This window comes from Agelaius phoeniceus, chromosome 10 (genome assembly GCF_051311805.1).
Source record: "Agelaius phoeniceus isolate bAgePho1 chromosome 10, bAgePho1.hap1, whole genome shotgun sequence".
In the NCBI taxonomy this organism is placed as follows: Eukaryota; Metazoa; Chordata; class Aves; order Passeriformes; family Icteridae; genus Agelaius; species Agelaius phoeniceus.
Window position 1 is genome coordinate 23,977,394 of NC_135274.1, and position 27,282 is coordinate 24,004,675.

The 27,282-nt window shown below is 43.1% G+C and overlaps 1 protein-coding gene across 1 annotated transcript in view; it reads right to left on the reverse strand.

The window, feature by feature from the left end:
* LOC129124409 (neuroserpin) overlaps positions 1-27,282 on the reverse strand; it is a 45,541-nt gene that overhangs the window by 17,437 nt on the left and 822 nt on the right. The window contains exons 2-3 of the mRNA XM_054639386.2: positions 3,298-3,565; positions 2,276-2,506 (exon numbers count right to left, since the gene is read on the reverse strand). Of these exons, the coding sequence (XP_054495361.1) occupies positions 2,276-2,506; positions 3,298-3,547 (481 nt within the window). The 5' untranslated portion in view covers positions 3,548-3,565. The remainder of the gene's footprint in view (positions 1-2,275; positions 2,507-3,297; positions 3,566-27,282) is intronic.

A 27,282-nucleotide genomic window follows, 5' to 3' on the forward strand; every position in this document is an offset into this window, starting at 1 on the left:
GGTGTGGAAACCCTTCCATCAAGGACGTGTTAGGCAACTGTTTCTTGATCACTACTAAATACACCCCACAAGGAAGCCATGTGGAGAAAGGGTCACATTTGGAATGTTTACCCTGCTGCTAGGAAACTGTGCAGCACTTCCACCTTAAGGTCAGAACCTGTACAAACTTTGGTTCCAATCCAAAGAAGCACTTAAATGGGTGCTCGATTTAAAGGGGCTTGATTTAAAGCTGCACCCATTGCAGCTTCACCTGGGCCAGCTCTGTAGGAGCTTCAGCGATCTTCTGTTGAATTCAAAGCCAGGACTAAGCAGCAAAAATCCACATAAATTCCCAGCATTTGTTCCAGTGGCATTAGCTCTTGAAAAGCAAAAGAGGAAAACCATCTAGCATCTGCTCTATTCATGGGAGGTACAGCAGCTGAGCATGGCAGCTGCTTTGCTCCTACTCCTGAATAAGTCATTTACATCAGAATGCAGTCTGGTACCTGCTGTAGCTCATCTCAAATGCCTTGCATTTCACCCAAATCGTTCCCAGTTTGGTAAACTGGGTGCACTGACCAGATTTGTCACTGTTCTTCAGGAATTACAGCCTCCTTCAGATTGCCTTCTTGCTCACTTCTATTTTTAGCTGACATCGAAATGCAAAGTGTTAAAATAAACACATTCCTCCATCTGATTATTACTCCTTAATCCATGGTTTAAAAAACAAATTAATTCTGCTTTCTGGAGCATATGATCCTGACTAACTGGTGTGAAATTTGTGTATCACAGGGCTGGATTTCTTCCGGGTTGCTGTTTGTACTTCATTTTATCTCGAATGTTCGAAGGAGGGAGGTGTGACCAACACTCACTTGGAGTTGGAAAAAGACAAAAGGGAAACATTTCCAGACTTCTATTTGGTACTCATATTTCTTTATGTTTTTTTCAGCCACAGCTTGTTCATACATTCATGAAATGATAAGAATTTTCCTGCCCAGAGGAACCTTTGATGGCTCTGTTTTCTGCTCCAAGCCTCCCAAGATGCTGAACAGGCTGGAACTGAAACCTGCCTGTGCTGTGCTCCTTTCCCAAGGGGGAAATCAGAGAGAAGGGGACAGATGAGGGACTGGAACCACCCCAACCTGACACCAAGAGCCCCCCAAGCTGCCCTGGTGGGCCCTTTTTTTCCCTTTTCCCTCAGCCAGGCACCACAACCATGGAAACCCTCTGCAATCTGCTGCATCACTTCCACCCAGCTATTTCTGCAGCCTGAGAGAAAGGGCAGTTTGTTAGGAACAGAATGGCTGCTTGGAACAAACCAGACCGTTCTCAAAAGGGAATAAAAGCATCGCAGAAGGTGCTTTTCCACTCTGGAGCTGTGCTTTTCCAAAAGGAATTATGGATTCTTAAGTGCTCAGACTCCATGGGGATGTGTTAATTCCTTCCAGGTGATTCCAATCCCTTCAAATTCCCAGCGGTACAACTGTGGCAGAGCCAGACCTCCCTGGATTAGTCCCAAAATCTCAACCTTCAGAGTGGGTCAGGGGACCCAGAATGAGAACAGGCTTTGATCCCTCCACCAGGAGACTCCCAGATATGGGGACTGTGCATGGCTCCAGGAAATGCCACCTCTCTGGGAGCTGCCAAGCCAAGCAGCCTCCTGCAGCTCTCCATGTGCATATTTACAACAGTAATTTTGTGCTTAACTCCCCTGCTGCAAATTTGTGTTGTGAAACTGTTGACAGCGTTCCTAAAATCAACTACCCTCTCAACATGCTATCTCGTTTCCTCACACTGCAAAATATTACATTACACACTCTGATTTTGTGGTTCAAAATTAGCTTTTTATTCCCCACTATTCTGTTTCTCAGTACCTTGTGAGTATGAGCTCCTCAGAGGAGGAGTGATACTCCACACATGCAAAGCACAAGCCAACAACCCCTCTGCAGACAACTTTTCTGCCATTAGCAATAATACTTTTGTAAAAAATAAATTAAAATACTATTAAAATGCCTACCATTAAAACAGTCTCATTCAATAAATGTTACAGATGGTAAGACCAGAGAACAAATATTCAAATAGATGCCACATGATGAACAATGACTAATATTACTTATGACAGATCATTCCTACACAGGAAAAAATAGAAATACTAGAATTTTTCTCCTGGGAGGAGAAACTTCAGTCTCAGACAGAACAGATGAAAGCCAAAAAGAACCAACCCAACACCACTGCACAAGTTTGGAAGCAGAAACACTTCTGGCAGGAAGTGCACAAAAGGATCACATGCACTTACTATTTGTGTGATTCTCCACCCATTTATTGATCTGAGTAGCAACAGCTGCACTTTGGCTGAAATCTACATTCTCTACTTCAGCTTTGAAGTATTTTTTCACCAGCTGCAGGAATTTGTCACTGACATGGAACCCATTCTGCACGTAGAGGGAGTTGGCAATGTCCAGCACGTAGTGACTTTCATCAGCAGTTGCCATGTCAGAAAGCTCCTTCAGGAAGGCAAACTCTTCACCTGGGGAAGGGAAAAAAAACACCTTCAGTGGTTCAGAAAGGAAAATTATTCCATGGCTTTTCTGCTGAAAATTCACCAAAATGTTTTATGAGAAGGAAAGCCATTTTTTTAAACAAACTTGTTTCTAAACCTACACACACCTTCAGATCTGAAGGAATAATCTCCAAGATCATATTACTTAGAGCCTGTTTTTTCTACTAGCTATAATTACTCTAATTAATGAGACATTTGAGTCCCACCAGAAGCAAAGCTATCAATGGAAATTCTTTCTACACCAAAAAAGCAATTTTAAAAATTCTTCTTACAGGTCCCATTTCTAAATCTTACCAGAAATTCTGGTAAGACAGAGGAATCTGGGCATGTCCTGTCTTTCTTCTTCTTCTTCTCCTTGTCCTCCATCTCGCCTCCTGAACCCCCATTCTAAATCCCCAAAATTCTAGGTTTTCACCCTGTGACAAGTTAACCACCATTCTATTCAAACCCTTGTGGCTTGTAACTCCTCACACAAAGCTGGGAATTGTTTCCATGGGTTAAAATCAAAGGCACAGGTGTCTGTGACTCCGTGCCAAGGTCTCTGAGCCCCCTGCCAGGGTCTCAAGTCCTCCAGGGCAGCCAGAGGGATGTCCTGGGTTCTGACATGTCAGCACCTCTCAGCTCATGCAGAACCCCAAAGTTTGAGCCTGCCCACCAAGAAACCCAGTGATTTATAAGCCACAGACATCAGCAGGCTGCTCCCACCCTGGCTCCTGCTTCTCTAAGACAAAAAGTAATAAATGATGCAAAGGCCTCACCGTTTTTCAAGCTGTCAAAGCCCATGGAGTGTCGGATTTCCTTCAGGGTGGTGCCATGGGCTCCCAGCTCCACCATGCCCATGGCTATGGCAATGCTCAGAGGGGAGAACAGGATGTTCTCATCCTCCCTGCTGGCTCTCAGCTGGTTGTAAACGTTCACAGACAGCTCAGCGATGGTTTCATCAGGAAAATTGGTCTTGAAGGCTTCGCTTTGCAAAGCAAGCAGGGACAGCAGTCCAAGGAAATACATGACTTGAGATTTTAAGGTCTGAAAGATGAATTTGAGACAAAAATAAGGTTGTTGGATAATATAAAATTCAACTTGACATAAAGAAGAGTAATCAACTTTTTAATCTTAAATCTGTGGGGGAAGAAAATCCCTAGAGTTCAATGCACAGTGCAGTTAGTTGGAGGAGACACTATTAAAAGAGAAGTGATGATGTATTTTCACACAAAAATAACCTCCTCCCTTGTGTAATGGTATGTTTGTGAAATCTTCCAGCCCCAGACCAACAAAACACTCACAGCTTCTACAGAAAAGACCCCAAAGACAGCAACCCCTTCTTCCCTCCTTCCCTTTGGAACTGTGGCTGTTTAGCAGCACTGACCTGGAACTGGCTGTGTTTCTGCACTTTTCCACAAAAAAACCCAGAAATCAGCTATTTCTTTCATTTGACCTTCTAGTAAGATGGAACTTATTTATCTAAGTCACTTGAAGCCCCCAACAGGTAAAAGAGTTTCAAGCACTGTGAGAGAGCTCCCTGACACCCGTGACAAAGTTACTGTTCCGAGATCCTGCTCCCTTGCAAAACATGTGGCAAGCAGCCAAAAATTCTTTGAAAGAAAAAAAGGAAAATCAATCATGCCTCAGTTACCAAATAAACCCCCTTTTGTTAGTAAATAACAGTGAGAAGTTGGGTAGCTCTGCTGGCTGGGAATCAACCCCCACTCAGAGGATAAAGGTACTGTACAGTGAGAAAGATCCACCAGAGGGAACAAGGAAGGAAACTAAATTTAAAAAAGGGTGATGCTTCTGACTAATCCATCCCCCAGGCTCTGCTGAAATGCTCTGGGGTAAGCAACAGTTCTCACTCTAGCCCAGTTTAGCTCACACAGCCACTGATAGTAGAATCCCAGCTCCTGGAGCAGGGAATGTGTAACTTCATCCTTCCTTTTTTATTTTCCTTTAAACTCTGTGCTACCTTGGCATGGCTGAGAAACAGCAACCAGCAGAGCTCCTGTTTCAAGTCCTTCCCTCTGCCTCCAAGGCACAGCAGAGCAATTCCTCCTGAAGCAGGGCTTGGACAGGACAAGGCTCAGGGCTTTACCCACAAGTGTTTACAAGTTGTTGTGCCAGGCTGCAGGGCTCGGCAGCACAGCCCAGATTTGTGTGAACGCTGCTGCTCCACACAATCCATTTGCATGCAGGCAGCCCAAGTGCCTCTCCTTATGCTTCCTAGCAATGCTGGGGCTGCATTACCAGGTTTTATAGACATGGCACAAAGGGAGCTTTATACAACATTTATATTCTGCATTTCATCTTCAAAGGCCTATGTAGCATTATCTAATTCACTCACACGGCGCTGAATGATCCATAATTTAAGTGTTATTACTGGCATTTTATTGCTGAGAAAATACAAAGAACAACAGGGTACACACACGTGCCTTGGCAGCCACTGGTGCCAGCACTAGTTAAGATTCCTCCTGTCCCCCAGCCTCTATCAGCCTTTTGTTCAGTGCTGAACTGAGAAAATTGAAGAGAAGAACCAGTGCAGCAATCCCACATGGTTCAGGGGAGAAGGAGAGCCTTGCCTCTCCCCTGCCTCTCATCCTTCCACATATGTAAGAAATGTTATCCTTCTTAAATTCCCAATAAATTATCTATGGTGGCATCACTTCACTTCTGTGGATTACTTGATCAAGCTTCCTCTGATTCTTAGTAAAACAGCAAAAATGTCCACTGAAGGCTCATATTCTATTTAGGAACAGCACAGAAAAGTCATAGAATTCTAAAGCACCAGCTTTAATCCTTCTGCCTGCATGTTCCAGTGCACTGACAGAACTACCCAGCACTGCTGCCCAGTGCAAAACACCAGTCTGACCATCATTATTTATTTCAGCAACACTGAGACACTATTTATAACCCCAAACATTATCAACACACCACAAACTTCCCCAACAAAACTGCTTACTTAATAGCAGTACATTTTTTTTAACCTATCCATTTATAAATTATTGACTTAAGGATATCAAGGTTTCTGTATAGAAAATAACTGGATTTCTCTGTGATGGTGGGCATTGTAGATTTCTTTATTTAAATAAAGCCCTGGAGCATGCCTCTGCCAGTGTTACATAAGGCTTGAGCCAGCACATCCCCGTGATAGACTGAGCCCAGGTATTATTCTCTTATCCTAAAAGCTGCACAAGGCAAGAAAAGCTTAACAAAGCTCCATCACACAGGTCTGTAGTGGCACCAAAAATGGTGCTCAGGAAATAGATAAGCAGGAGCTCATCTTGCTTTTGTTGAGGATGAGCCCAAATTTGGGAGCTCTCCCACACTAATCTATACAAACAAGTTGTGCAGCTCAGTGTGGATGCAATTACACAGAGAGCTGAAGCTTTCCACTCCTGCATCAAGAGCAGCTTGAGCTCACTTGGAGACCTGACGTGGTTCAAACAGATGTGAAATAATCTGCAATTCTCAGAAAGGGAAGTTCCCCAGCCTTGCAGTTGCAGAGGCAGCTGCTCAGCACTCCATCACTGATCTCTGTCCTATGTACCACTGCCAGATAGGCTTAAATAATTGCACAGGGGAAGGAGGGGAGAAATTTATACATCTTAATTAAGTGTTTAACATGCAGGTCAGACTGTCTGAAAGCTAATAAAATATTTGCTATTAGACAATGCTGGAACCCCAACATTATATACAAATCAAAATCGTATTTCTTTCTGACCACTCACCAAAAGCTCCTCATGTGAAATAATTATGTTATATTATTTTTCATTATTTAGTTGGACAGAAAATAGAGTAAGTACATAGATGGAGAGAAATAAAATTTATACTGAAATGCTCTTAACAAGACAAAGTACCAAAGTTACGTTTTTAACTAGCCAAATCCCACTGGTGGCAGCACAAGAGGCTGAACTGTGCAGAACAGAAGTTCCCAGTAGGAATGAATTAAACCCAAACAATTTTGATTTCCCCTCCTGCTCTTCCACATCATTTTAGTCTAGAGATGCTTTCTAATGGAGTTCACAGTGAAGTTCCCCATCCAGACACCAAGGGGAAAGGAAGATAGGGAGGCAGGGATGAACACATGGATACAGGCAGAGAATTTATCAGCTCCTTTGCTGGCAATGCTCTCCAAAGTGAAAATACAAACACAAATGAATGAGTCCAATGCAAGGGAAGGGGCTTTAAAGCAAACTAAAGATCTGTAGGTGCTGGTCAGTGGGGAGGAGGCTGTAAAACACCACAGATCAATCCCTTTCCCAGAGTGAAAATGGTCTCCTCTCATCCCTCTAATGGGAGATGTCTGTGGTAAATTCCTCGGTTCAATTCCTCTCACACTTCTGGCTCATGCTCACACTGCTCCACTGGCAGCTGGGAATCCAGCTCTTGATTACCATTCCAGCCAGAGCAGTTCCTGCTCCTCTGATCCTGCCTCACTGCAGGCTGCATTACTCTGGGGGTCTGGGCTTCCTCAGGCACAGGAGGGCTGGGTCCCACCAGGAGCTGGCACTGGTTCTGGAGCAGCAGCTCCTCAGCATCCCTGTCCAGTCAGAGCCCAAGGCACCCTGGGTTGTCACTGCAGCAGCACTGAGAGCATCTCTGGACTGCCTGGACCCTACTCACAAACACACTTCAAGTTGAAGGAAATGAAGCTGAACATTATGTAATGCACATCCAGAAACTTAAACAGTCCCTGGGAGTATCATCAAAATTTTACTCAGTCTTTTCTGTCTTCCTCAGACATCCCCAGTACAGTCTGTCACTGCTGATCTGCATCAATGCAATCTGGTTAAATAATCCTGCAGCAGTGGGAAAGGAGTCAATGTCCCCACTGAACAATGTTTATAAATCAACAATCATCAGTTTCACATGTTGCTGTGTATATTTTGCCTTCACTGACTAAATATAAGAATTTTAAAAAAGCTGTTAAAAATGCTTTCACTCCTCAGCCATACAGTTATTAAGGCCAAAGGTATGAATTGCTCATTTCAGACAGATTCTGAATTTTGTTTGATTTCAGCAATTGATGCATGAACACCTCTCTCCTACCAGGCAATCAAGGAATCAGTGCAAACAAATTCTCCTTCCCACAGCCTCTTCTTGAACAACAGTTGTGTATCACAAATCCTCACTTGCTACAGAGGTTTGTCAGAGCATATCAGTTTTGTTCTGGCTTGCAACTGTTCTCAGGGGGAAAAAAAAAACAGTGATGGAACACTAAAACAAAATTCCAGATATCCATGCTTCAGCAGGTGTCGGCACTGAAGTCCACCTGGTTCAATTCCCAGGAAACTTTTTAATTCAGCATTTCAGAAAACAGCTGGAAAGGTATCAGCAGCCCCACAACTCAGCCCAGCACATTTCCCCACGTGGCCACAGCCAGCTCAGGGCTGCTGCTCGCCTGCCCTGGGGGCAGCCCAGATGTGCATGGGCACAAGGGACACCCATCCTTGTGATGGCTGAAGAAAAACATTCATCTGATAAATACAGGACTGCTTCTGCAGCTCTTGCCTTTCCCCAGCATAAGGCTGGGATGACTAAGAGGAAGCAGAACAAATTCGCCCCCTCACACCCACAAACTCTGAACTATTCGGTTCCAGTGAAATGCAGAAGGGGCAGGAGCTCTCTGGAAGCTGAGATATTTTGAGATATCCTATCAACAAACTCCAACTGAGTTCACAGACATGAGGTACCACGGATTTTGAAACAGCGAGACCTGGACTCGGCGTAGGAAGGTGCCAAAAATTCAATTAAGGGTTGAATTCTAGTACCTTGTACTTGTCAGACAGGTTGAAAAAATGGGTTATAATTTCCTTTTCTTTTACACCTTTACAGAGGGTTTTATAAAGAAACTAATTTATGGCTTTAAAAACCTACAAAATAAAGCTGTGATACATTGCCTTGGTTCCTCAGCACACAGAGACTAAACTAAGATTAGTTGCCTTCGAGATTACTCTTGGCTACCTGCAAGCTAAACACCAAAGGTGTGGGAAGTACAAATGAGAAAAACTGCTGATTCCTGATCAGTGAGTCAAAAAAAAAAACCCTGGGAGGAAAACAAGTGTGGTAACAGCACTGATTACATTGTCTCCTGTAAAGAGCAGCTGCAGGAGCAGATACAAGTCTGGCAGAACAACTTGATAAAGCAACAGACGGATTTGCTCAGGGAACAAGACCTGCTGGCTCAGGGGAAAAACCCACTGTGGATACAGGCAGGAACTGGGGGATTCTCCTTCCCCCCAAACCCAACCAGAACAGTGCCATGCTTGTGGCAGGTGAGTCAAGGAAGGATGTGAGGTTGGTGAAATTCAGCCACTGCTGCTTTGCCAGTTGGTAAATATGAGAATTGCTGCAGGCACCTTTACTCTGAATGATTTCTTGTTGGCAATCACATCTCCCAATAAATACCAGAGAGAGGCACCACCTAACTAACAATAACAGCTCAGAAAATGAACAGAGCTTAGACAATGAACCCAACTTCCCCTCCACAAAGAGCCCCCTGAGCCCCAGCCCAGCCCAGGGGAGGCAGGAGCAGCTGGTGAGATCCTCAGCTGTTCTCCAGACCAGGGATGGTTGTCATGGCTACCCTGAAGGATGTGCAGAGGAGGCTCCCAGACATGTCCACGGTTTGCTCCCAGCTAGTTCAGGCTTGCCTCAGGCCCTACATCAACAGGGGAACGTGGCTGCTGCCACAGACCTCAAGCTGCTCACAAACCCACCTGATCCACCCCAGAACAACACAAGAACGGCCTTTCCTCTGCTTTGTCCAGCAATACAACCTCTCAGATTTTTATCTGAAGATTGGGCAAAAATTGCACCTCCAGCCAGCACTACTGGAGCAAAAGAATTCTCACCTCCAGAACGTTGTGGTTTTACCACAGCAAACACCCAGAGAAGTGATGTGAGGCTCCCATCAGCTGCTCCCTGTGTTCATCTCCCTTTTCCTCCCCAGCACTCAGCCCCTCTCTCCCTCCAGCACAAGAACTGTGAAATAAAGCTCAAATCTGAGCTGGCTCTGCCTGAGAAATAATTCCTTTTCCAGAGCCAGGAGAACAGGCAGGTGTGCAGGGGACAGCAGTGCAAGGGATCCAACACCCTGCTGGGATCCCCCAGCTCACTGGGATGTGCTCACACCTGGGGCTGCACACAGAGCCTGCCTGCAGGTGAGAGCAGCAAATCAAATCCCAATCCTCACAGCACCACACACACAGTTCAGGAGGTGTTACTGCTTAGAACCTGCACAATACAGCCAAGGAAATGGGAAACTAACTAAATAGCATTAAATGCTTCAAGCTACAACTGGATAGATAACCAGCTGGCCATCAGGGCCAGTGCAAGCAGCACAGGAAGGGATCTACAAAGTACTTTGGGTATCAGCAGTGCAGTCCCTGGGAGTGGTGACAAGGCTGGGAAATTCTGCATTCCTTGGACAGCAGGCAGGCACATCACTGCTCACTGTGACACGAGCTCCATTCAGCCAGCAAGGCAGCTCCCTCATGGTAGGGGATGCACTTACATTTTCTGTGCTGCAAAAAATGTTTATCCCTAAAAAAACGTTTGCCCTTAGCCTGTGTGAGCATCTGACCTTGTCAAGCAGAGATTCTACAGACACGTGTGGAACCTTGTTGGAATCAGTTTTGTCTCAGTGCAATGACATCTCTATCTCAAGCTGCACAAACATTTATTAATAAAAGTTAAGGGATTTTGTCACCATCTGTAAATTATGGCGTCATTGCCTTCTGGAGCAGAAAACCTTGAGGTTAATTTCATTAGAGAGCAGCACAATAATGATATAGGAAATAGAGGAGTGTTTAAAACTCCAGTATAGAGTGACTAAGACAAGGAACAGTCATTCCATAGGAAGTGTTTGGACCACACTAAAACCTTGCTCTCCAACACACAACCAAGTCATGCTCTTCAGGATTCTTTATTCCTGTTTTTTTAAGTGACCCCATGGCACCAGGAGCACTGACAAAAGCTGAAAGGCAAATGTTACACTGAAAAATTTCATATTGACAATTTTTTTCCATTGAATCCCAAATGTTTTTAAACTTTCATGGAGCTTGGCACTGACTCACTAACCTGCTGAGGCAATTATGCAAGCCAAAGTTGTCTTAATTGCACTTCCTCAAGCATATTCCCTCAGCTCTAATTAAAAAATAAAAAGAGATGCTGAGAAGCCATGTCCAAAATACTTAAATTTGAATAGCCTAAAGCCAACATCTAAATACATGTCTAGACAATTAAAAAAGGTGGTCTTGTTTCCAAATCTACTGCTCTAAGGCCTGCAATTGAAAGGCCTCACATGCAATTTCTCTGTTTGTTTCTTCTGTCTAGGAGAAACAAATTTTTAGAAATACTTTGGCAGAATGCCTTATTTTTGGCAGCTCCAGTGTGCCCCACGAAGTAAGAGCTATAAATAAGGAAACACAAAACCCACAAGCTCTGTGAAGGTGAAGATTTGAAGCATTATGGAACTTTGGGGATCCTAAAAGGTTCAGAACTGGGAATGGCTCATCTGATAAAGCCAACACAGTCTGATGGGGAGAGCTTCAAGCTTGAGCCTGAAACACTACACAGGATCTGCTTCCAGCAGAACAAAAGGGGGTTCACCTGGCAAGTTCCACAGAATGGCCTCAGTTAGGCACAGCCTGTTTGGCTTTGGTGGGTTCAGCACCCATTTGTGTCCCAGTGAGGGCTGTCAGTCCTGCACAGCTCTCACCTGGCAAGTTCCACAGAATGGCCTCAGTTAGGCACAGCCTGTTTGGCTTTGGTGGTTTCAGCCCCCATTTGTGTCCCAGTGAGGGCTGTCAGTCCTGCACAGCTCTCTGCATGAAGTCTCTCTCAGGTGCATTGGTCTGGTGGTGAAGATGCTGACCTGACTGCTGGAAGGGGGGACAATGCCCAGACACAGAAAGGGAAGGTGGCTCTCAGAGGCTCTCCAGGACCAATTCTGACACATTCTACCTCTGCAATGACTTTGCAGTGAAAAGGCCAGTGCAGTACTCCACTCAGGGTGCAACCCTCCAGGGAACATCCCCCAGATGAGACAGCAGCATTCCTCTTCCTCCCTCAGATTTCCTTAGGGCTATCTGGGAAAGGAAGGGTGAGATCTAATTCTGTAATAGCCTCTTTCCATCAGAAGCAGCAGAGATAGAACACTGCAATCAGTTATTTTAGACACAAGAACAACTTCTTGCCTGCTCTTGCACGTACCACAAATTTCCTTACTTACACTAAGTCCCATTTCTGTTATTTTCCTGTGAAACTCAGCTGATCATCAAGCTCCCACTATAATTTAATTAAAAGGGCAGTAGCTAAGTTTCACCATATGCAACTGCCAGATGCAATCACTGCAGTTGGAGTCTAAAGGCGAGATCCTTGCATGTTCTGGAGCGTAGTTGTATAAGTGATGAAAGCTGTCACTTATGTCACAGATATTGCTGTAATGCATGGTGATATTACAGCTTCAGCAGCACCAAAATATATTAATAATACATCCTGTGGAAGCATTTCCAGCAAGTGAGCTTGGAATGCAGTGTTTCAAGCATTTTCCTTGCAGCTCCCTATTTATACATAAAGTCACTTGAGATATATTACATTAGTCTGTGTACTCTGCCTGGCATTATACAAGCTCTCACAGCCAATTTTAAACCTTCCAAAGTAGGAGGACTAAAAGACACAACTAATTAAGGAGAAACAAAAACAGAACAGGAACCATTCACTACTTAGGATTGCTGGAATAGGGAACACTGCAAGAGAAGTACCTAGAAATTGTGCATCTCTGGAGGAGATTTTGCTGAATGCCTTTTAAAAGCCCATCAACCAACTCAGGAAAGTTTTCAAATATCCTTAACAAAACACAATGAACAATGACAATCTTTAAATCATCCCTGAGTAACTAAAGAGAAAAAGCACACAGTGTGAAACACCATTTCAAAAGATCAAAGCAGAAGTTAATTCTTCCTTACCATGTCCAGCTCCCTTCACAAGGACTTCAGAAGAAAAGAGATCTGGCTGTGGTATAGCTATGTCAAGATGATGAAGAAAGTTAATTAAAATGCATCAGGATTTCAGCAGAGAAGTCTGTCAGTGCATGAACTGAAAGCAAGTGTGACATACAAGCCAGCTCGTTTTCCTACAAAATAATATTGGCTGCAGCCTTGCAATCAACACTGGGCTCCATTTACATTTGGGTAACGTCCCTCTTGCCAGGAGAGTTATTATTCACTTCTGTTAACATTCTGAGATCAGAATTACTTTCTTACAGTACAGTAATAAGGCAGAGATTGCTTTTGAAAAAAAAAAACAAAAAACCCAAAACAATTAACCCCAGCCCTCAGAGTAGATGTTGCACCCTGATTAATTACCAGCAGCAGTTCGTCATCACCAGGACTGCTGTTTATAATGCACGGGCACCATTCCTCCAGTGCTGCTCTTCTGCATGCTCCCCTCCTCCATGGCAAATTCAGGATTGCAGCAGGCTCTGCTGAGCCTCCAGCCCCTCCTGGGAGCAGCTCACACCTCAGGGAGCCAGTCCTGAGAGCCCCAGGGCTGAGAGCAAACCCAGCTCAGAGCTCAGCCCCAGCAGCTGCCCTGGCACCAGCTGGCAGAGCTGTCCTGGCACAGCCAGGAGCCAGGCAGAGCCTAGCAAAGCCCAGCTTTAAAACCAGCTGAAAGAGCTGTCCTGGCATGGCTGGGGCTCAGACAGGGCCTAACCAAGCTGAAAGAGCTGTCCTGGCAATTGTGCCCAGCCAGAGGCACGGCTGAGGCACAAAATGAGAATGGAAAAAGGCTCTAAAGCTGGTCTAGCACAAAGCCTCCAGAGACAAAAGGGTGAGAAAGAAAGAAGAGTCACTCAGAGGGGGTTCAGTTCTGAACCAGCAAAATGGACTCACTGAGCAAGGACACTTCAGCAAAATCAGTAACTGAGGGGAAAATTCAGCATTAAGCCTCTCCAAATATTGCTCTAACATAGCAGAATAACATCTGTTACAAAGTACAGATTTTTTTTTCTAAAAACTACAGAATAATCTCGATGCCAAATTCAGCCAGCAGCAGGATTTTTTCACTCTGTATTTTTCACAGTGGAAAACCTCAACAAAGCATTCCATAAGAATTTCTTTTTGATCTGAAGGATGTTGATCACTGATCTTCCCAAAGGAATAAGAAGCATGGGAATTCCACATGGAGAAGAAAATTAAACTCTTCTTTCCTCCCACCCTAAGGCCAGTTCCAATTCTTGCCTCTCAGGCCTCAGCATCACTGCTATTTACTTTGCTGCTATTTTTGCTATAATATTCTCAAATATTCTCAATTGTCTCCCTTATCTCCATGGTTTCTACAACTCCACAACTCGGGTTTTATATTGCTTGCACTTGAGAGCGGCTCTGCAAATATCTAAAAAAAGCAAGCAACCAGGACATCTGTCCATGACAGACAGGACTCCAGACACCAATACAGACAAGTCAGATCTAGGCAGGAGGAGTGAAGCACCCAGCATGGCACAGTGGCCAGAAATGCCACTAAAATCCTCAAGCTTTTATCTCCACATCATCATTCACGTTCTTCCTCCCTCTTTTTTCCTCACAAGCATGCATGAACTTACCAACTCAAGGAAAAAAAAAACCAAAAGCCAACAAATGGGACAGGAGCAGCCTCATGCTGTTCCAACTGGGCGAGCTGGCAGGGCATGAAAACAAGAAGTGAGCTTGGTGCCCTACATGTGTTTCTGAATTGTTCAGAGAGAGTATCTGGAACAGCAGCAGCTTTAAGGGATAAACTGGAAAGTTAGAAACAGAAAGGCAGGGAGGAAAAACTACTTCCTGCTGTTCAGGCATCTTATCCACAACAGAAGATACACAGCCACCAAATAGTTTATTCAATCAGAGTAAAAAAACAAGCCTCATTTTACTGAGGGGGAATAAAATCCCATTTTTGTTCTGATAGTTTCATTTATCCTGGCCTTGGAGGCTTGTGGCTATTGAAACATCACTCTTGGCCCACCATGGACAAAACAGCTCAGTTCAGAGTCCAGCACTCACGCTGTGCCTGGAAGGTGGAATCTGCCCTTGGAGCTCTCTTCTGTGCTCACTGCTCAAGCCTCATTGGTTTGTGTTTATGGGAACTGACGCTGTTCCAAGCACCCGCTCCACGATGAGCCATTTCAACACCACATGCAGGGAGCTGAATTCCTCTTAATCCTGCTTATTCTCCCACACAGAGGAGTTTGCATCACGTTAGACCGGACTGTAAACGCTGCAGGATTCCCATGAACAAGAGCAATCGCAAAGCACTGGAGGAACAGAGCACTTGTGCTGTGCTCTGCTGGCTCACATCCACACAGCCTCCCTGAGGCTCCAGGAACACGCGCGTGCTGCGCTGCGCTGAGCATGTCTGGGGTGGTCTTGGTTGGATGGTTTTGTTTTGGTTTTGTTTTCCATTCAGATTTTTATAATTTGAAAGCTCCAATACCTTAAAGAAAGGAATAGAATCTGTGGATGTCTGGGGTTTTTTTTTTGGTTTTGTTTTGGTTTTGTTTTCCATTCAGATTTTTATAATTTGAAAGCTCCAATACCTTAAAGAAAGGAATGGAATCTGAGGATGTCTGGGGTGTTTTTTGGTTGGCTGGTTTTGTTTTGGTTTTGTTTTCCATTCAGATTTTTATCATTTGAAAGCTCCGATACCTTCAAGAAAGGAACTGAATCATTTCCAACACCCAGAATGAAAACTGAAAGTTGAAACCTCATTGTGTCCCCTCCCCAAACCAAACTGCCTGTTTTCCAGCAAGTCTCAGGTGTTTTCTTATGGCAAGTTTATATTAATTCTACCTTGTGCTAGAAAGACTCTGACACTACTCCCAGCTCTTGTGTGATGAGCTGTGATTCATGGGTGTCCAGTATTTTCCACTGGTGGGTAACACACACACTTATTTAAAATGAGGTTAATCTTTTTAATTAGCGTGGCTTTCCAAACTAAGTAGGTTAACCTGAATTCTTGTGCCTGTATAAAAGAGCCCAAATTTCAAGTTTTACATGGGTTATCCGATTTTTATGTCTAAATTAAGTTGTCAAATAGGCAAGGTGGACAGCTGCACCTCAAAGCAAGGAATTCAGACCCGGTTTGTGCCAAGCAGTTCCATCAATACAGTCACAGAAAAAAAAAAAAAAAAACAACTTTAATTTTCAGTCAATCTGCCTCAGCACCAGACTCATTAGGCAACAAGCAGGCAGAATGCCTTGCCTCACACAGACCTCACAGAACTGGTGCAGCTGGATGAGCAGCAGTGCCCAAGTGACACACATTTCTTTGGTTAGTCACCACAGGACAGTTATTCCACACCCCCAGGTGAAAATGGGCAGCAGCTCATCCCTCACTGCCCCAACTCTGCTGAGCCTTGAGGCAGCACACACAGATCAGCTGGGCACCTTGTGGACCGCAGCACAGCCACCTCTATCTCATCAAAGTTTATCACTGGGACACACAAGACACTAAAATTACAGCTGGCCCCCCTTCAGAGCATGAAATCAACCACCTAAAGTTACTTTTAGGTTGATTTCTTCTTTGTTCAAATTCATCCATGGCAGAATACACAGAATTGTACTACCCTGAAGGAAGAACAACACTGAGTTTTGTTGTTTGAGGCAGTGAATTGCCCGTGCAGAGGTGACAGCAGCTCCACTGGGTCAAGTGTCCAAAGCCGTGGGACCTTCAGTGCCATCAATTCCTGCACTTAGAGAGCAACCAGCTGAGACATCAGGGCTTGTTTCCATGAAAATACAGGGAAGCCAACAGCAGCAGACATCAGCAGCAATTCCCATGAACAAGAGCAATCACAAAGCACTGGAGGAACAGAGCCTTCACCAGGAGCCATCTCCTTTCCAGCTCCCAAAGCCCACAGTAACAAAGGCTGCTAATAATGGACCAGAAGTTCACTACACTTTCCCCCCAGTGCTACATTAAAAAGCTTGACTTTAAACAGCCCAGTCTTCCCCACACAGAGCTGCAATATTTGTGTGCTTACTGTGGCTCCCAAATACAGCATTAGTGATGTCAGACACGGCCACGCACTCGCCCAGGCAAGACTCAAGTTTATGTCTCTATAGAGCCAGAAATTAATAGCCTAACACTTGTTTTCCCATGATTCAGAAGTTTTCAGGAATTGTTACAATGTGCTAGGAGGAGCAGTGAAAGGCCAAGTAAAATAATGGATTAAGAAAACTCTTAGTACAGCAAGACTTGAAAACACACTTATCACAGCTGTAATTACAAGGCTGAATGGCCACAGCTGATCCCTAACCTCAAACACTTCTGCACTCCCATTCAGCGAGTTTGCATTAGGGAAAAAATCTTTACTGGGGCCTTATTAAACAAACATTTCCTTGTTCTCATTTTAAAGGTCCTACTCGTTTAACCTGTCTTATACAGAAAGAGTCAAACCATGACATTACAAAATTAGAGCTTAACTACCTCAAAGTCCTCAGGTTGTTCAGATTTTCAGAGGTCTTTTTGCTGAATTGTTTCAGGGAGAGAAATATTTACCTCCTATTTGACACTGGCAACTCCCCAGTCACTTCCTCCAGGAACTGCTGAGATTACTTTATCCAGAAATCCAGACTAGAAATTTTCCTCTGTAATGTCCTGATCAAACTGGGGATTTTGCAGTGTATTTATTTATTTGGTTTATGATACTGTCAAAGAGGTCAAAGTGGTTACTGTGGGGAAAAAAGCTTACATTTGGAAGGCACTCGAGCAGAGCCTTTTAAAAACCAGGAGTATTCCCTGTGCCTAAGGAATTTTCCCTTAGGATTGAGTGTGACACAGCCTGGCTGCAATTTCTTTAGGGCGGGTGTTTATTTTTTAATTGGACTAACAATGATGCCAGCTGAGGTAGCCAAGTATGAAATTAATATGGATTTAAAAGCTCAAACTTGGCCAGTTTGGGGATGTTTTATTTCAGTCCCTCTCTTTGATATCAATCATGGAGAGAGAGAAGAAAAAAGGCATTAAAATATTGTTCTGATTGTGTATGCACAGTGGATGGGACAGACTGAATTTCAAACTGTAGAAACAATACATCAGGCTCAAACAACAGAATTTTGCTGGCAAACACAAGAAAGCTCTGGAAGAGGTTGCCTGGGGGGGGTCTCTACCCATGGCCACCACATGCCATGGTTCTGGGTCAATGATTTTGGAATTCTTGGCCAAAGCAAGGCAGCATGGTTCAAACCTCTGTTCTGCGTCAGGGGTGGGAACACAGAAACCATCCCAGATTTAGGAATTTTATGGCTGGCATAGAAATCTCCTCAGGACCCCAGTTCTGTTCACTGTGCAGCTCTGATTTTATTCAAAAAACCTGAAAAATTAGAATTATTTTCTCCCTTGGCTTAAACTAACACGACAAAAATAATTTGAGCTGCTCAGAAAATGTTGTGTGTTTAGCTGCTTGATCTGTAAGTGGAAAAAAGCTAATTACACAACCCATTTAGGCATTTAATGTCCCAGGGCCAAGTCACTCTGTGGCCACAGAAAACATTAATAAACATGGCTTATCTCACTTTATGAAAGTTGTGATTACCATTTTTCAATAACTGCAGCTATCAGCAGCATTTCACCTCTCCTACCTTATGAAACTGAACCCAAACAGCAAAACCTATTTGAATTCAGCTCAAATGTGAATTTATTGGGAACATGTTCTCTTTTTGCTCCTGTGTAAAATGTCAAAATTCAGGGCTGGATTTCTCAAAGTGCAGCACATCAGGGCTCAGCTGGGAACAAACAGGAGCAGCCAAGCACATGAGATCAAATAAGCCTCTAGTTTGATGCCTAAATGGGAAATAAATATTCAAGGGTAAAAAAAAAAAAAAGGAGAACACAAAACAATCCTGCCTGATCATTTTCAGAATTGTTACATTTTAAATCTATCTGTAGAAGTGGTCCACTTGGCATTTCAGCTACAGAACACACAAGAAATATTTGGGAAATTTCCTCAATGGAATAAAAATCATCTTAGTACTATGTAGTTACAGTCCAAATCCCATTAACATCAATTGAAAGACTTTATAATATTTTGCATGTATGACATTATTACATAATATATATGCTTTAAGTCATATATGGGTTATTGATATCCCACTTTTGAAATGTCACCAAGCTGTTGGCTCCCATTCAATACCAACCAACTGCCTCCTCCTTGTTCTGAAGGCAGACAAAATAATTGTAAATTGGTAGCAAACCCTCATATTTCAACTATGAGTGAAAGTGAAGAGATTCCCAGAAAGAAAACAAAATGAGTTAACTTTTCATGCCACAGAGACATAATAGTTACAGTGTAATGCAGCATATAGGTGAGCTTTATGAATTATGTGATAATTTATCTTCAAATGTACATATTCCAACAAAAAAAAAATATATATATACACACATCACCTGCCTTTTATATGCTTATTTTGATACAAAAACATGCTGAGTAATACAGGAAGGTCAAAATATCAACTTACCTTGTAATCCCTGTTTGCATTACCAAATTATCACGAGAATTGTTAAAGCATTTTTACCACATTAAAGCCACTGCTAAGACCACCATGCCAGCTCCTTTTCCTAGAAACTTCCAAAACTTACAGTGATTCATCCAATGTATGCACACAAGATTAGCTCAAGGATAAGTGTTATGATTTTAAAAGTTTTCCAGATCAAAAACATTCCGATTTTTATCAAACCCAAGAAGGAGATCCCATTCCCACAAGAACCTTAATCTCAGGTGAATCCATTTCAGAATCCACACTAGTCAGGCCTAGAAATATTCCAATGAAAAAATGAAAGAAAAAAAAGGGAACTAACAAGAAAAAAATAAGCAATTTCCCTAAGCATTTCCATAGCTTGCATAAAGACATCAATTACCATGGCTTGTCTTCTAAATTAATGATTCACAGTGATGGATTATTCATGCAAGTCGGCCAGCTGAACATTATACTTTGACTCTGGGGAGAAAGTATAGCATGTCTTAATTAACTGGATTTTGTATATGCCAAAAGATACCCAGGAAAACTTTATTTCTCTAGTCAAGCAGGTAAAATGTGAGCAAACAGAACTGATGGTAATCAAAATATGTAAAAGTCTTCCACAGTCTCAGAATCCACATTTAAAGTGAACTAGCAAGAGCACATTGCCTCAAGTGAGCTCTGCAAAATAGATTCAAATTGCCATTTTGTTGAATGAACTGACTTTAGATCTGCTCCATTTAAGCGTGAAAAAGATGGAAATTTCACATTAATATGCTGCTTCCTGTCTCAGCACAACCTTGCAAGGCTTCAGTGATGGCACAATTTCTTGTTTCTAAAGGATATCACGATTTTCTTGACTGAAACGCCACCCAACACTGAAATTTTCTATGAGTGAATGATAGGTTATTATTCCAAATATTTTCCAAATGAATGCTGTGTTCTAATGGCCTCCTTGAAAATACATAACATTTATGTGGTGTTCAAGTCCATTGATGCTATTTGTTACTTTGATCAGGTACAATCCCAACAATATCTGGAATTTGCACTTATTGGCTTTCAAAGTGTTCTTCAATCACGGTATTGAAAGATTTACAAAATAAAAATGGGAATGCCATGATAAATGTTGCAATTTATCCTTCAAGTAAGTAATAGGAACGATCCAGTGTCTCTAAAAATCTATACCAGGCTGCTCTGAGCCAGCAAAGATCACCAAGCCTGATGAATGAGATGCCAAGTTAGTTGCTTACATGGCTTCTATAGACTGAGGTTGTTAAATCACAGTCAAACACACCTTTATCTTTAACAAATTAACCCCACATGCTTCACAGCCATTATGAGGAGGAAGAGGCTGTTTTCATTTTATGCTGGAGAAACGTAGGTTAAGCAAAGATTAAGTGACTTGTCCACTACCAAAAGATGTAAAAACAAGGAAATTTTTTCCCTTCTTCCCTTAAAACTACCCTATCCATTGGTGTTACCTTCTCTGAGCTCCTGGGATAATCCTAGAGCCTTTGAAAGGAAAAAATTAATTTTGTCCTTCCTCTCTTAGTGCTTCAGCAATATTCCCAGGGATTCTTCCAAAGCCCTGGACTTCCTAAGGAATTAAGTAATAACTCCAGGATAGGATAGTTACATGGATAAGGATTAGGAAAGGATGGTGCACATCAATTTAATTGGTGTCTGCCAATGCTGAGGTGACAAACAGTGGGAACACATTTCCATACCTCTATCCCATAGGGCTTTCAGTAAAGGTAACAAAGATCTTTATGAGACCCAGCTCCTTGGAACAATTCCTAGATGCAGATTTGAATTTCTGCTGCTTTTCTCCCCTTCCAAATATGAGATGTCCTCATGTTCTTCTTGGGAAATATGCTTCCATCACTTCAAGAAGTTGTCTGCATTGTGACTGAGTGAAAGCTTGTCCCCTTGCAGCTAAAGGGTATTTTGCTGTCACTTCACATATGGGGACCTGCTATCTGTTATGTCAAATCCACAAGTGCACTGTGTTTTAATATTGCATGCACATTCTCCTCCCTCACATTTCTTCTATATGATAAACTACTAATGGCATTTTTTACTTCATGCATATCATCCCCTCAAAATAGATCTACTTACAGTCAATTTGATTCTTACTCACTGTCATGGTATCTTATCTGCCCTGCTGCTCCATATCCCCTGTAATTAAATATTTCTGCTTGCTTTTTTTCTGATATTTGTTTTCCTTAGTATCTTCCCCTATATCTAATTTCCTGCTTTCTTTAGTATTTTAACAGAGGCATGGTAGGAAAAACAGATGGGAACTGTCAGCTAGAGATGATGCCAAGCTTCTGAGCAAGTGGAGACTCCAACAGCTCCAAAATCCCTATGGGGTTTGGTGACACCAGGACATTCCCTGTGCCTCAAAGGTGTGGGGAGGACAAATCCAAGGCACTGTCCTGCAGCCAGCTCAGAGCAAGCAGAGCTGGTGCCTGCAGTGACCACACAGGTGACAGTGAACTGGGGAGCTGCAGCCACGTGTGCAGGGCACAGGACTGCAGGGACAACAATCATGAACAATTACAGCCACAAAACACCACAAACACAGCTCTGAGTCCTTGTGGTGGTGGCAGAAGGCAGAGCCCTGGGGGATAAAAGCAGCAGGGATTTGTGAGCACAGCCTGCAGGAGCACAGAGCACTGTGGGCACAGCAGAGCATGGAAAGGCAGAGCCCTGGGGATGGAGGAGCATCCATGGCCATGGAGGGAGCTGGATAAAGCAGGCCAGAGCTCAGATGCACAGAATGACCCAGGGGCAGATCCCTGGGAGCATCCATAGCCATGGAGAGAGGAGGATAAAGCAGGCCAGAGCTCAGATGCACAGAATGACCTGGGGCAGATCCCTGGGAGCATCCATAGCCATGGAGAGAGGAGGATAAAGCAGGCCAGAGCTCAGATGCACAGAATGACCCAGGGGCAGATCCCTGGGAGCATCCATAGCCATGGAGAGAGGAGGATAAAGCAGGCCAGAGCTCAGATGCACAGAATGACCTGGGGCAGATCCCTGGGAGCATCCATAGCCATGGAGAGAGGAGGATAAAGCAGGCCAGCAGCTCAGATGCACAGAATGACCTGGGGCAGATCCCTGGGGATGGAGGAGCATCCATGGCCATGGAGGGAGGAGGATAAAGCAGGCCAGCAGCTCAGAATGACCCAGGGGCAGATCCCTGGGGATGGAGGAGCATCCATGGCCATGGAGAGAGGAGGATAAAGCAGGCCAGAGCTCAGATGCACAGAATGACCCAGGGCAAAGGCAGAGGAGCCCTCCCAGACTTTCACTATCACCAGTTGGGGACCACACATAATCCCAATCTGTCACACTTCCATCAGCATTACTGCAGGATAGAAATGAGATCACAGCAACCACAGACCAGAGCAGTGCTGAATTAAAGGGTTCAGCTCTGAGGCTCCCAGGTTTCATTTCCAGCTGCTGCATGGCTGCCCTTCCTAACCCTTGGTTCTCTTCTCTCCAGATTCTCTGACCCTGCTGTCCTCCTCTTCCCGGCTCCCCAGCCTGCAGATCCACCAACAGCTCCCTTGGACAGACACAACCAGCAGAGCAGATGTGCTGATGGATCCTGGGACTGGACTAATCACAACCACAGTCCCCTGGCACAGAAGGAAGACTGCACATGCAGTCATGAAACAAGATCTTGTTTGTCACTCTAGACCAAGGAGGTGTAGCAGGCACATTAAGCATTAATCTAAAACTCTTCTGTCATCTTCAGCTCAAACTCAAGCTTTGTCAAGTGTTATCTGAACCCTTATTTTAGAAGTGTGGAGTCAGTTTTGGTTTTTTAAATTAAAATCCCACTCTCTGCCTGTAATGTTACTGTGAATAAACAATGTTACTTTAGGTTTTTATTTACCATATGCAATTGCACATGTTTTAAAGATAAAATAGAATTACTACAGTTTTTTAAACGTCCATATCCAGTTTAATAAGAGACTAGTTTATTCCTCTTTAGTACTTGTAAGAGTCATTAGACATCTTTCAACTCCCACTAATTACTTTGTTTTTGGCAGACATTAGTGTTTCCTCCTCCTGCTTTTTTGAATAAATCTGAAATTAACAAGTCAATAAACTGACATATTTACAGTAAAAATAACTCGGCTCCCCTGTCTTCTTCCTCCCACTTCTCATATCTCTTAGCAGATGAAAAGGTCATCATTCACCTACAGGCTTTACACACACTGGTGGGGACTTGGGCACTTTCCCTTTGCATCAACCTCATCTCAAGTTGAGGACCTGATGTTACAGAAGCTGTTCCTGTCATCTTACGTTTTGATTAATTACTTTAAATAGTTTAGAAACTGGAGCAATGCTTCTTTTGAGAAAAAGATATCTGAGAGAGAAAACACGAGTTGCTTCAGTGAACTCCAATTGCTGTATGAAGTACACAGTCATTAAATGCTCCAGGAGCTGCTTTAATTTAAACGTGGGGAAAAAAAAAAAAACAAACCATTGGAAAAGGGCAGTTTTGGTGTACCAATTAAAAAATGATGCCTTAAATCTTTAGACCTTTCTTTCCAACTTACATAACTGAGATGTATGGGGAAAAGTAGGGCAGCAAACAGCACCTCAGCCATGGAGACAGTCCCCAAAGCCTGGCACTTTGCTGCTGTGCCAGGGAAGGAGGCAATCTCCAGTGGCTGAGTGATGCTGAGCAGTTCCGACAGGCTGTCTTTGGCAAAGCACCCACGCTCTTAACGCTACCTTGACATGCCAAGGGCACTTCAAAAAAATCACAGTGAAAAGGAGATGTCCAAGTCCTGCAGCTCACTCCAAAGTTCCACAGGAGAACCAAGGCTGGAATGGAGCTGCTGCTCAAACAGTACCAGGTGCAGAATGCAACTGGTGAGCAGCGTTTGGGCGTTTCGTCTTACTGCAAAGGGAATTATCTGAGCAGAATTCTCAGAACTGCAAAAGCAAAACAAAGCCTTCAGTGTGTTGTGCAGAAAGGTTAAAAAGGAAATGAGGGTTCTCTTTTCTGAGATGAGGAAATCCCCCCCCCCCAAACCCACTGCACACACAGAAACACGCATGACAAAATTAGAGGAAAGGAAAAGCGCAGGGACTGAAGCTCTTCCACAGCCTGGGGAGATCACTGCTGGCTAACAAGTGCTTGGCTTGTACATCTGACACCCCCCTGCACACATGGCACAGCTTCAGCTCTGGCTGGGACAGAATAGATCTTTCTAGAAGCAGCAGATTGTCCATTAGGCCATCAAGGCATCACGGAGTTGGAACTGTCAGACTCACACGGCAGAGCAGGAACAGAGAGCATTATTAAGCAATTATTTCTTTAGTTGGAATGATGAAAGACTTCAGGGCTGAAGCACACAAAGTTCATAAATTAGTGCTAAGACAGCCAGCCTATAAATTGGAAGCTAGTTGGTTAAAACTAAATAAAACTACATTGTTTTATCTTTCTTCTTCTATACAGTAAATTACTTGTCATTATTGATTCTTCCTGAAAGAGGAGTCTCAAGGTCTGCAAAAATATTTCTCAAGAATTATCATAATATTTAAACACTGAACTAAACTAAAAATCCTTTACAACACACGAGGTCAAATCTCATTAACCCAAAAGCCATACACACATTTAACTCATTAGCTTGTATGAATAAGAAATTTCCTCTTTTCCCATCTCACAGCTACAGCTGCTCTGCAATGACTCCAAAAGCCCAAAAAGGACATGGATAACTCACACAGCTTTTATCCCATTAGCCACGGTCTGCAGTTCTCATAATCATTAGCTTTGAAGTGTATTAAACAAACCAGAACACGACCTTAGAGCTGATATTTTAATCACACCACATAAGAACAATTCTTTATCACAGATACTTCATTAAGGCCACCAAACGAGATGCTATTGAGAACTACCCAAGCCACAAACAGGCAAGGAACTATTCTCACATTACTTTATAGCTACAGAGCTTCTCCAACACAACCTTCCTAGTGACTGCACTGAGGTATTTACACCTGAAATAAACACATTCTTAATGGGATCCATACATCTGTACATCCCTGTCGTTTTGCACTGCTTCAAATGCCAAGTACAGAGGGAAAATAAGCACCAAAAACTTCACCCTTATTAATGAACTATGGGATTAATTTTTTTCTTTTGAAGTGGCTACAGCTTTATGTCCTGGACTATTTCACAAAGAAGTTGACTGAAAATGTGTCCTCCTGTCAATTCAATAATTCAAGACTCAGACAGTATTTCCCAGCCTCCTGCAGGAATACATGGTATGTTATTTTCCCCACCTCTATGTTCTGCTAATGTTTAATCATCCAGTTCACAAGAACACATTGGGAAGGCACAAATTAAACCCAAAATTTTTTAAGGGATTCCCAAATTAAACTACTCTGTTTTTTCATATATACAAAGAATGTATATATTCATAAAGACACATTTATCACTAATTACAGCTGACTATACAGACATCTTTCCCTACCATCTGCCCATTTTATTGTATCAGAGACATGCAAGAGATATAAAATAGGGAAAACCAAACATTAACTTTGGAAACCATGCTTACACACCAATTTTTAACGTTATTTTGAACACACAGCTCAATTCAGATAAGGACAGCCTGAAGACTCAGTACAGGACAGATGTACCCTATATTAATTCAGCCTGTGCTTTACACAGACAGAATAATGTATTGCCCACACAGAACACAAATTGCTAGAAATTATTTTAAAAGGTATTCAGGCATGCCAACAATGTGTCTTCAGCGATGATGAGCAGCCCAAAAAATAAATCTGAAGTTTTGAGAAGTAAAACATTAATTGCAAAAGCCTTTAAAGAGGAGGGAGCAGTCGGATCTTGCTGTGAAGAATTCTACCAGCACTAACCCATTTTCATGGCTACGTGCTGTGATACACAAGGTTATAAACTGAACTAAGCTACACATAAATACAACATTGACATCAACAGAATAAATTTCAGGAGGGTTGTTACAACAATAGTGCTCCTAGAACTGTTCACCCCTGAATATGAAAGGAGATGACTGACACGTTCATGAATAACTTTCATCTACGTGTGAGCAAGTCCCTGACAATGGCAGATGACGAGACAAACTCAGAGCAAATTTAAAAATCCAACTCCAATTGGACTAGAGGATGTGAAAATACAGGACAGACAGTCTCATGAGGTCAAATTTTGGAGCTCATGACTGCCTTTAACAGGAAACTTTACACTGCCACAAGCCTTCACATTGCATTACGTCTTAGGCTGCCCTGTGTAATTCTGTAGACAACCCACACCTTAAAAAAAAAACCATCACCCTTTTCTGCTCCCTGCCCTCTCTTGGCAATTATTCTTCATCACATTCAACCAAGCCAGAGTAATTCTAAAAAATACAATGGATGTAAAATAACAAAAGTGTGAATCTGGTTCAATCCCCAGAACTCCAACCAAGACCTGACAGAATCTGGAAAAGTATCACAAAATCGACAGAAGAGGAAACTATCTTAAGTTTGAGCAGCTCTATGGCTACAGCTTTGTAATTTTATTTAAAACATACTAATTTCACTGAAAGGATAAATAACCATTAAGCAGACATTTGGCTCAACCCATGCTACAACATTTTACTAAACACCTCTCCCCTACACAGAAGGGCGTAATTTTCCGTCAGACCAAATCACCAGATCAAAATGAGGGGAAAATTGAAGAAGTTGAGCTCAAAGGTGATTAAGACTACAAAACTCATACATATTATTTGCTGCAGTTTTTAAGCAGCCCTTTAATACCAGGATGCATAGAGTATTTGATATGTGAGAAATCACCCATCGATACGCGAGAGATCTGATTAAAACAAAACGAGACGGCGTGGGAAGGAGAAAATTCACACGTGTAACAACCCAGGTGCCTTTTTTCCTATTTTTCCCCCAGCCAGAGCCCTTGCCCACCCCGAAGGAGGGGATGAGGATGGGTGACACACACGGACACCTGCACACCGTCCCTCTGTCCCCAAAGGCACCCAACTCTTCCCACCCTGCCAGCAGCGCTGCAAGAAGTTACAGCCAAAGCCTGACAAGTTCAATGATTCATTCTCACGTTCACAATGGGGAATCCGTGTGCCTTAACATCAGGGAGAAGCGACCAGCATTTTTAAAAAGTGAGCGTTAACAGCGACACATCAGAAACGCAAATTCGGACCTAGAACCGAGTTGATGCCTTAATATCAATATCAAATTTTAATC